The 12500-nt window shown below is 35.2% G+C and overlaps 1 protein-coding gene across 1 annotated transcript in view; it reads right to left on the bottom strand.

Moving 5' to 3' along the window:
- LOC137626944 (unextended protein-like) overlaps positions 1–12500 on the bottom strand; it is a 363067-nt gene that overhangs the window by 267105 nt on the left and 83462 nt on the right. The window contains exons 3-6 of the mRNA XM_068357933.1: positions 9900–10079; positions 7864–8170; positions 7183–7283; positions 6499–6570 (exon numbers count right to left, since the gene is read on the bottom strand). Of these exons, the coding sequence (XP_068214034.1) occupies positions 6499–6570; positions 7183–7283; positions 7864–8170; positions 9900–10079 (660 nt within the window). The remainder of the gene's footprint in view (positions 1–6498; positions 6571–7182; positions 7284–7863; positions 8171–9899; positions 10080–12500) is intronic.

Raw genomic sequence — 12500 nt, 5'->3', positions numbered from 1 at the left:
ACAACAAGTGGCAAGGACTAAAACTCACTGGACTCATAGACTATTTGACAAAAGAGAGATATCATCTCTATTAGCTGAAACAAGTTAATTGCAGGCTCAATATTTTCATCGGGTCCTTTGTAGTGTTCCCAGTCGTCTTGACAATTCGGGGCAAACATGCATAAGTCATAAATCGGCTACAAAACGCTGAGGGAAGAAATTCACATTTACTACTCTGGTTGGTATAGATCGCGTATTGCTCTTTTGGCAATACGTGGGATTGAGCTTTGCTACCCTCCCTCCTACCATACTTAGATATTAATACACTCTATACCTAGTTATATTACAGTTACCCAAGTTCAAGTATTCGGATGTGATTAAGACCGATTAACATTCATGTCCCGAGAACATTTTCTAGCACAGATGCACATGACGGCAAGCGTGCAAGCACACATGAATACACGGAAAGCAAATCATTTGGTCACCTGAGTAAAATTAAGCGTATATCTCTGCATTCACTCTGCTTTCTATGTCTCAAAAATCATATCACAACGGAAATAATAAGAATACTTGCTAAAAATTCTCAACAATATTTCTCCAATATCAAGTATATATAAAATATTCTTCAAATTTGATAATTTCTAAATAAAATAACTATTAATCAAATAAAACTAAAGGAAGATTGTCATTCAACCATTATCTATGTCAGATTCGATTGTTAAGTATCCTAAACCTTGAATAATTCAATAAGATATCCTATTACTCGCAGCACAAGGAATCCTACTCTTCCATAGCCAAAACAATACTATTCCAATCTCACTATGATTACTAGGGATCTCCTTAACACACGCAATGAGTACACAATCCACAACCAGCAATATTCTTCCCTATTCATTGATGGAAATCACAGCGATCCTTAAGAAATTACCACTATTCCCCAAGGATACTGCACAGCTCGAAAAGGCCACCAAGTTCTGCTGAATACAGCACTCTCGCGTTACAAAGTCCTCGACAAGGACATAGAGATGGCGCCACCTTCTCAAACTCCATAGAAACGGGGAAATTGAAACATACAAGCATATACTTTTATGGTTATGACTCACAGCTGCATAACATTAAATACCATGATTTCTTCGTCTCTGGCGGACTCTTGGGAGATTCTGTTTGTACGTACGGTGATGACAAAGGAAAACCGAGTGTAAGATATCCAGTTTAAAAAAATGTATATATATATATATATATATATATACACACATATATATATATATATATATATACATATATATATATACTGTATATATATATATATATATATATGCACATATATATATGTATATATATATATATATATATAAATACAGTATATATATATATATATATATATATATAAACACTATAGTATTTATAACATTTCAAGTAGACACATCGTAATGTAAAAGAGAGCCAAGACAGGGCATGTGATTAAATGCAAAGCAAATCATATAGTGTATCAAATCCAGTTTGTTTTTAAAGCGCATATACTAAAGCAATCGCTCCGCGACACATAACTGGTGAACATGCAGAGGAAATTTCATTCAGATAACCCCTATAAACCCTATTTGCTGATCTTATCATGGCCTGCATGCCCTTCAATGCCTAAACAAATCAAGTTTCATCCAAATTCCCGCAAGAAGCAGTCCAACAATATAAACAAAATTAAATAAAAATGGCCGATTTCATAATCACTACTACAATACTTATTATAAACGATAAAACACAGGCTATCATTATGATTAGAAAGCTCCTAACAAGATCTCAGCCATAACTTGATGCACTGTAAAGGATATATTAAACTGCAAAATCTCAGTAAAGCGAGAAGTTAGTTACATCAATGTTGTTTTTCATTTCTTTCACGATCGAAGATGCAATTAGCGCTGTTATCCAAAGATTTTGCATCATGTTTCTTACATTTGCAGAAGTGTCATTAACACAACCGTAAACAGAAACAAAAACAAAAAACTCCGAGGTCAGGAGGATCCACTCCCGAATTTTCTCCACATTCTGCTTACAGACAGAAAAACCTAACCACATCTTAAAAGCAACAAGTAAACAAATTACGATAGTGTAAACTAAAAGGCCAACCAACACCAATCCATTCGATTTTATTGGTAGCATCCCCAAAATCATTAAAAAGAATATGGGCCAGTAGACTCCCCTTCCCCCTCAACTCGTTGGCCGTCTTTCCCAAACGGAAATTAATGAATTAAGAGGACACAATGAAAGAAATTGTACAACCGGACGGGGGGGATGCCGAAGTAGGTCGGGTCATTATGAGTTATGTCAGAGGTGATGCAATATATTACGTTATGTAGTTCAAGTTCACGATGTCATTCAATGGTGCTAAAGGGGGAATATCAAAATAAAGCCAGTTAATTGCACATTCTATGAATAACAGGAATCGTATAAAGCCGGAGACTGCAGTCAGCACATTCATTATCTTTGTTTTGATAGATAGATTTCGAACAAGCGTTTCAAAGCTACTCATGATTCTTGTCATCAATGAACACGTCGACTGAGTTACCGGTAATTGAAATTTGAAGGATTAATTATGAAACCACAATACTCTGTCAGCTAATTTCTATCAGAGGCCATAAAATTCTGTTAGCAGCCATAGAATTCTGTCAGCTAATTTCTGTTAGCGGCCACAAAATTCTGTCTGCTAATTTCTGTCAGCAACCATAAAATTATGCCGGCTGCCATAAAATTTTGTCAGCTAATTTCCGTCAGCAGCCTTAAAATTATGCGACCAGCCATAAAATTCTGCCAGCAGCCATAAAATTATGCCACCAGCCATAAAATTCTGTCAGCTAATTTTGACAGCAGCCATAAAATTCTGTCACCTAAATTCTTTCAGCAGCCATAAAATTCTGTCAACTAATTTTTTCAGCAGCCATAAAATTGTGTCAACTAATTTCTGTCAGCAGCCATAAAATCCTGTCAGTTAATTTCTGACAGCAGCCATAAAATTCGGTCAGTTAATTTCTTTCAGCAGCCATAAAATTATGTCAACTAATTTCTTTCAGCAGCCATAAAATTCTGTCAGCTAATTTCTGACAGCAGCCATAAAATTCTGTACGATAATTTCTGACAGCAGCCATAGCATTTTGTCAGCAGCCATAAAATTCTGTCGCAGCCATAAAATTCTGTCAGCTAATTTCTATCAGAAGCCATAAAAGTTGTCAACTGCCATAAAATTCTGTCAGCAGCCATAAAATTGTCACCAGCAATAAAATTCTGTCAGCTAATGTCTGTCAGTAGCCATACAATTTTGTCAGCAGCCATAAAATTCTGTCCGCGATTTTTTGTAAGCAGTGATAAAATTCTGTCGGCAACCATAAAATTCTGTCAGCAGCCATAAAATTGTCACGGCAATAAAATTCTGTCAGCTAATGGCTGTCAGCAGCCATATAATTTTGTCAGCAGCCATAAAATTCTGTCCGCTACTTTTTGTAAGCAATGATAAAATTCTGTCAGCAACCATAAAATTCTGGCAGCAGCCATAAAATTGTCACCAGCAATAAAATTCTGTCAGCTAATGTCTGTCAGCAGCCATAAAATCCTGTCCGCTATTTTTTGTAAGCAGTGATAAAATTCTGTCAGCAACCATAAAATTCTGGCAGCAGCCATAAAATTGTCACCAGCAATAAAATTCTGTCAGCTAATGACTGTCAGCAGCCATATAATTTTGTTAGCAGCCATAAAATTCTGTTCGCTATTTTTTGAAAGCAGTGATAAAATTCTGTCAGCAACCATAAAAATTCTGGCAGCAGCCATTAAATTGTCACCAGCAATAAAATTCTACCAGCAGCCATATAATTTTGTCAGCAGTCATAAAATTCTGTCCGCTATTTTTTGTAAGCAGTGATAAAATTCTGTCAGCAACCATAAAATTCTGGCAGCAGCCATAAAATTGTCACCAGCAATAAACGTCTGTCAGCAGCCATAAAATTCTGTCTGGTATTTTATTGTAAGCAGTGATAAAATTCTGTCAGCAGCCATAAAACTGTCACCAGCAATAAAATTCTGTCAGCTAATGTCTGTCAGCAGCCATAAAATTCTGTCCGCTATTTTTTGAAAGCAGTGATAAAATTCTGTCAGCAACCATAAAATTCTGGCAGCAGCCATAAAATTGTCACCAGCAATAAAATTTATCAGCAGCCATATAATTTTGTCAGCAGCCATAAAATTCTGTCCGTTATTATCTGTAAGCAGTGATAAAATTCTGTCAGCAACCATAAAATTCTGGCAGCATACATGAAATTCAGTTATCAAGTCCTATTTTTAGCAAATATTTTGAATAATCTACAAATTCAGTAATCTTTGGATTCAGTCAAGGCAGGTACCATTAATTTACGTTATATTTGTTATATAGTCCTTGGTTTCGGCATAACCAAGTACCTAGAATAACCAAATTAACAGCGAGTTTAAGCTACTTCTAAGTCAGTTCAAAATGCTTGAAGTCACCCAGTTCAGTCGTACCTAAATTTGGGAAATTCGTTGAGTAGTACTTGAAACATGGTGGCTAATTATTGAGATCTTAATTCATTTAATTGTCAACGTAATAGCTAAATTCAGTAAAATACTTTAGGAAACTCTAAATTGAAAAATCCTCTCCATTTGGAAGCGCTATTTACATAAGCCTGGACTTCAGTTAATAAGTCTTTTAGTCTTTGAATAATAAAACCAGCACTGCCAAAAGTAGGGATTATAATGTTTAAAAAAAAAAGACATAAGAAATAAGATTCTCAAATATGGAAAATTAGGGAGTGAGAAATGCAACATCATAATTGAAGGGATTACGCAAGTCAATTATTTAAATAATAATAATAGCGGTGCTTGAAGGCTTTTATTAGTTTACTCAAATAAGACCAAATCAATTTCCATTTTATCCAAAAGACTTAGAAATACAAGAAAACTGAAGATATATGACTTTCTGCGACTGACTTCTGAGAATATAATTAACTTTTGATACTTACTCCAGGCATATATTTGCTGGAATTTACTAGGGGTGCACGCACGATCTTTCCACACAGTACAGGCGGAAATGGCTTCCAACTTTCAAACTTGTTGCAAGGTTACGTAATTATTGCATGTCCTGGTCATTCCACGCGTTATTTTTTTTTATTCACTTTACTTTTTGCGCAAGGTCATCCAGTAAAAAAAAAAAATCTTCTTAGATAATGCGTAAATAAAAATATATAGTTAATACTACAATATACAGCACTTGATCTTCATCTGTTCCAACGATATCACATTTGCAGTTGTGCATAAAAAGGTCTGTCTCTTTCCTCGGCATTCTACTATCTTTTCTTCTCTTCTTACACATACGAGCACACTGCGCAGATAAATGTTGCCTAACATATTAGGAGCTAGAATTTGTGGGCAAATTCCATACGAACGTAGAGATGATAATAATAAAAAACACATCTATTAGAGGCATCCTTTCTTTTAGTCCATGTATCAAAATTATTTTGCAACGACATAACATACAGTACATACATCACATTTCTTTCACTAACATGATAAGGTAATACACAGATCTCTCTCTCTCTCTCTCTCTCTCTCTCTCTCTCTCTCTCTCTCTCTCTCTCTCTCTCTCTCTCTCTACTGCATTTATATATATACAGATATATATAAATACTGTATAAATACATATATGTGTGTAAATACAGTATATACAATGAATTCTACACCAAGTTATCGCTCCCAAATCCGTCCACATATCTAAAACGTCCATCCATTCATTCACCCTTACTCAACATTATGCACCTTACCCAGATACACACCCAACCAAGATGTGACCCACACGACCCACCATCCTTGCTTCCACACAGCATGATTGGAGTCTTGCTGAGGCGACTCAACACGGGATATCCCCAATAAAGGCGCCTCATACCGAGGTAATCCCAATTCAAGAAACAATAAAAAATATATAAATGGCTATACTAAAACATTGACGTATTTATATGAAATTAATAAATTCAAAGATGTTAATTTCCTTAATACTAAATTTGGGAATTCTCTCCTTACTCCTGGCCTTTTTTTCAGTATGTATTTTGGCATTGTGTGTGTGTGTGTGTGTGTGGTGAGAGAGAGAGAGAGAGAGAGAGAGAGAGAGAGAGAGAGAGAGAGAGAGAGAGAGAGAGAGAGAGAGAGAGAGAGAGAGAGAGGGGGGGGGGGGGGTTAACGCAACGAGAATATACTACCCAATTGTGATTATTATTAATGCAAACTGCCATTCTACCGATTCTGCCATTCCTAGGTCAGATATATGTGTGTGTGTATATATATATATATATATATATATATATATATATATATATATATATATATATATATATATATATATACATATATATATTTGTATATATATATGTATATATTTATATATATATATATATATATATATATATATATATATATATATATATATAATGTTTGCGTGTGTGTGTGCGAGTGTGTGCATTTCTCTTCACTTACCCTGATCAGCTCTTTGAGGCGTTCTCGGTCGTAGGTGTTGCCGATCTCTTCTCCTAGCACTAAGTCGAGGATCTGCAACAGAAAATAAAGAGTAGAAAATAACATGAGAAAATGCATTCAAGAAAACTAGAACTCATCATATGTTACTGATGAAAATATACAATTTGATTATGGAATAATTACACTGACGGGAAATAAAAAACAAATGGGCTACAATTAAAATAAACACACGGAGGATATTGCAAAATATCATTGAACAAGACGATTTGAAATACCAGTAAATTGGATACATGTAATGAGAAGCAAAATAAAAAAAAACAATGACAAAAAACAGTGTGAAACTAAAAAAAAAATCCTTCACAAATTAACTAATTTGGCAAGTACGTCTTTTCATTGTATGTTCTATAGTACTCTTTTCAAGCTGGTGTAATCTTCTGAACAAAAGACTTTATTCTAGTAGGCCAAAGTACTATAAAACGCATTTAAATGTTATCAAAAAATCACAAACAATTTACTCAAAACAATAGATAGATATTCAATGGTAAATTAGCAAGTACAATCTATTCGAAATACTAGTATTTAAATATCGAAATGATATAAATAAAAACACTAACTAATCAGAACTCAGAAAAACAAAGACATCATTAGTTCCAAACACAGTGAAACAGAGGTGCATTTGCTTACCTTGGAAATTGGGTAGGAGGCGGGACCCGTGATCACCATGAACACTCTCACCAACCACACGGTTCGAGCACCAACAGCCAGGCCGTGACGGGAACAAAGAGCTGTTCAGTTCGCATAGAAAAAAAAATTATGATTATTAGGTATAAGAATATTTTACAAATTAAAACATCTGGTATAAGATTACTTTACAAATTAATTTTATCTGGTATAACATTATTTTAAAAATGACTGTCAAATCTATAATTGTATCCTCTAGAGTAACCTACAAGAAAGTTGTGTTAGTTCAATATTCGAGTAATTGCACTGACAATTTTTTTTTATCATAATCAATAAAGAAAGCTGGAAATAAAATCTAATCAATATTTTTAAGATTCTCGCCAGTGCAACTTTATTTTAATCTGATATATGCATAATTTCTTTAAATAATTTAACTTATAAAACCAAGGTAACTTCTGTCATTTTAGCTGAGTTTTAATTCATTAAAATATTTCCTCAAAAATAGTATATAAAATAATCAATTAATAAATCCCAACCCTATCCTTCGAATGAAATCCCTAAATTGAGCGTCGTGTTCCTTGAAACCGGAGCGCCTCCAGCGGAGAGAGAGAGAGAGAGAGAGAGAGAGAGAGAGAGAGAGAGAGAGAGAGAGAGAGAGAGAGAGAGAGAGAGACACTCCCTTACCTTGCGGGATGATTTCACCGAAGATGACGATACCGATGGTGGAGCCAATGACGGCGATGAGACCGGTGGACAATTCGTCCAAGAGAATGGTGAGCGAAGAGTTGACCAAGACATTACCAAGAAGGAGCGTGCACAGGAGGAAGTTCCCATGGGCGCGGACGGGCTCGATGGCCTTGGCATAACGCTTCTCCTTCGGGGAGCCCGTGTTGGAGACGATCTTCAGCTCGGTCTTGTCCAGGGCCATCAGGCCTAAATTCAAGCCCGAAAACAGCCCTGACAGACACAGTAGGACGATGATGAATAGCCCCTGTACAAGGAAAGATATAAAAAATAATATAAGTGAACAGTATGTTACTATATAGTGTATAATTAAAAAAAAGGGGGGTTTTGGTTTCAATAATCATGTCAAAGGCAATATATTTGGTCATTACTGGCACTCTTCTAACTTACCCACGAAGCAATGCAACCTTAGTTTTTATGGTATTTGTTTGAAACTTAGTAAATTAATTTTATACCACTTCAAACAATTAATACCCAACCACAAAATCACTACCTTCTTTATTTTCCCCCTTTTCAATCAACAAATTCAGAAAACGTTAATTTAAAGACACCCTTTCACAATTACTAATCTAGGTTTTCGTTTCTGGATTTAATTACTGAGCTCAAACATACGGAACAAACCAAAAAAATATAGTCGCGTAGTACAGAATCCGCTTCATAGACAATCCAGGGCCAAAAAGACTTGCCATTGCTCGTTTCACGTGACCTAGTAAGTCCGTCCAGAGCCAATGTCCGACCTTTACAAGTATCTTCATGCATACTTACTTGAATATAGATCGTCATCGAAGCCTTATGAAATATTGCTTGGTCTATGATCGATTGCTCCCAAGAAATTTCGGGATGAAATCACTCTTTAAATTCGCTTGTACACCAGTCACCAAAAGCACAATCGGAAGAATTACACATTTTCATTTCGACGATAACCTTTGTTACAAGAACTTCTATCTACATTCCTCTCATGAAAGTTGGACTCAGGAATTCCTGGCACATCTCGCTCTGAGGAAGTGCACCCTGCCTCATCCTTACTGAGCTGCTAGTAACCAAACACATATTATTGGGAGATGGCAGAGGCGGTGGTTGGGGCTACAAAAACAGGGACTCGCCACGAAGTAAGGGTGTGACAGGGTACACTGCCACATAGAGAGGTGTGCCAGGAATTCCTGCATCAAACTGTACATGAATGTAGTCTTAGCTGAAAGATATTCAGGTAATTATTTCAACTAGTTATCAGCGACAAAGGCAATCCTCCCCCACAAAACGGGAATTTCGCCCAGATCTTTCGTGAAAATAAATTCTTGCAATTCCTTAGCCCTCTCATGATCCAAAATAAAGAGCTTCCTTGGATCTTGGCCGCTCCCCTAGTTCAGCTTCCCAGTTTTATATAAACAAAGCTCCGAGAAATAAATGCACATCGTTGGTCAACCCATAGGGTTAATTGACTAATTTCTTTAACCAAAGACTGACACTAACCAGTTCCAGTGAAATCCATTGATAGAAACGGGTCAATACCGTAGACTAATTAATTACCTGAACAAAAAATAATTAACGCACTCATATCTACATACATCTAAAACCAACGTTTCCGTCGTCTAAATTCGTATTTCTATGACACATTTTTAAAGTATGCGGTTGCTGTATTGCGAATCATTTATCACGAAAGTGTTATGTTATGGCGATTCTACCAACGAGCATTTTCTTGTTTTTACAATAGTAGACATATTGTTACTTAGCATTAGTTATTGTAATTCATGTAGTCTAAATTTTATCGCCGTTAATCTTAATACTATTGTAATATATAAAAAAAAAACAGCATTTACAAATAAAACAACAACCTTTTGGTTCACAAAAACCTTTCCTCAACCGTAAAAAAGAACTCATGCAGCGAATAGATCCCCTCAGTTTTTACATCAAGATAACGAAAAAAGAATACAGTAATTCGGGCGTTCCACAGGACAAAGCCTTATGAGACAACTCACCTGCAACCACATGGGCAGGAGCTGGTTGTAGCTCTTGATGGTGAGCCAAGGGTCGTTCCCCTGATGATACTGAGCACCTTGGTCACTGTCTCGGACGCAAAGGTACCAGCGGTCCTGCCCCTCCGTCATTGCGGGTAATCGAATTTCAGCCGTGCCCCAGAAGTCCCCTTTGTCGGTTATCTGTAGGAATATATTGAGAAGGGAATAAAAAGTTATGTATTGTATGTTAAATCAAAGTTCATGGCTAAAAACATCAAGTTTATGGTAATTTTCCAACAAGGGCTGTAGCGTAGCAAATAATAATAATAATAATAATAATAATAATAATAATAATAATAATAATAATGAATAAATTCCAACCATCAATTGAAAACGATACACAGGGGTAATAAGAGTGCTACATCAAATGCTAGGTATAAATCTAGGCAAAATAAGAGTGAAGTTAAGGAGCTAATCAATGAGTCGGATCAGGTTTAGCCAAAAGAGACCACCCGCTGACCAGCAGCTCATTCACATTAGAGGTCTATATATGTTAAAATCGTTGGATCCTTTCACTAAGGTATATATACAAAATTATTCAGGTGGGTTGATTTTTTTATATAATAGAAAAAAATAACCTAGACAATTTTCACATTTAGTCGCGATTTCTGAATTATTCATGGAGATATTTCTATCAAGTTTTTTATGATCTATTTTTACATTATTCATGTATTGGTCCTCTTTAGGCTTATTAACCAAGAAGAAAAAAAAAACATTCAACTTGAGAGAGAGAGAGAGAGAGAAAGAGAGAGAGAGAGAGAGAGAGAGAGAGAGAGAGAGAGAGAGAGATTCTTCCAACGGTAAAAGGAAACTAAATTAGCGAAATTCGAGTGACAAGGTAAAAACATTGAAGATAATTGATGATGGAATCTACTAAATAAACGAATCTGACTGGTTAATGTTGCCGTCCCTCGTACTTCCAGAAGGATTATTTGATCAGTACTAACTTTACGTTGAGAGCCAATCAATGACACTCGTCGCTAAGGCTTAGTTCGGCGATTGTACACAAAGTTGCCGAAAGTATTTTTTTCAAAGTCGGTGGCAGGTGACTTCGAAACTCGTATAATTATATGCGACCCAATGCTTCACAACTTATAAAACATAAGATTTAGATAATTAATGGTTCCCTTGAAATTACATGTTGCCAAACACTCAAAACTATTTTGATACTTTCGAAACTTCATACAATAAATGGAAAATATTCTCTCTGGACTTTGCAGTGTTACCAGATTTCGTTAAGTTTAAATGGTACATGCTTACTAAACAAAGGGTTATTTATCGTAGGAAAGACTGTAAACAATCCTTCACTAAAATAAACGAGATTAACAAGGAATCAACAACACACGATAAGATCAGGAAAAAATATCTTTACTGGGGGTTACGAGTTTATCGAACAAATACTTGAACACACAAATACATAAAGTTATTTTCTCCGTATTAGGGAACAGACTTTAAGAGGTTAGAGAACTATGTACAAACACTTTTAAAAAAATTCACTACGCATTCGGAATAGCTTGCACAAATGGGAATTATATAATATGATAGTTACATCAACCCTGATAAGAATTTGAGGCTACGCATACTGAGTTTTGGAATAGAAGTGGCCGGGAGTTATCCATTTGACCATTAATTCATAAACGGCTTGCATTGATTTACCAAACCTTAAAGGCGTCAAATCAAAAAATTGTGAGAGGAAATGAGCTTGTATTTAATTCACCTTTTGGTGTAAGTTATTCAAAATTATTTGTGACTTGATACGTGAATATATATATATATATATATATATATATATATAAACACTAAATACAGAAGACATTCGTAATCACAATCAGAAAAAAAGCTGAGAAAACACTACAGAAAGGAAAAAGCATCAAATTGCTGAAAAGATTTGGAACAGGCGCCAAAAATTGAAATACAAAACAATAGAGATGAAGTGATAAAAATGCAGAAGACTTCTGTACAATCCTTTACAATATTGACGTAAGAAATAAATTTTCCAATAGAAATAATGAAACACCTAAGCCAGTACCTCACGTAACAGTAGGAGAAGTAAAGAAAGCATCAAAAGGCATGAAAAGAGGCACAACAGCAGAAGATTGCCTAGACATTAATTTGAATAATAGATGGAGGAGATTTCTTAGTAGTTAAACTCGCTAAACTTTACACAAAAACTTCAACATTATATTAAACAGGGAAAAACAAGACCTAAAAAATTACAAAGAATAGATTAATCTTAAATTAGAACACTTGAAGATATCTATACACGAAGTAAAACAATCCTAAAACTACATAAGGATACTGAGAATATTCCGATTGAGAAAGGAGTAAGACAGGGAGACCCCATCTCTCCCAAATTATTCACAGCATGTCTAGAAGTTTTTAAAAATTTAGATTGGGGAAATGTCGGAATTAATATTAATGGGAAATACCTTAAGATTTGCAGATGACAGTGCTATGTTTAGTGAATCATGCGAGGAATTACAAAAGATGATAGAACATTTGAATAGAGAAAACAGAAATGTAAGACTGAAAATGAATGAGACTAAAACTAAGATAATGTTC

This window comes from Palaemon carinicauda, chromosome 2 (genome assembly GCF_036898095.1).
Source record: "Palaemon carinicauda isolate YSFRI2023 chromosome 2, ASM3689809v2, whole genome shotgun sequence".
NCBI classification, from domain to species: domain Eukaryota; kingdom Metazoa; phylum Arthropoda; class Malacostraca; order Decapoda; family Palaemonidae; genus Palaemon; species Palaemon carinicauda.
The sequence above is the reverse complement of the archived record's forward strand: the minus strand, read 5'-3'. Positions and strand labels throughout refer to the sequence as shown.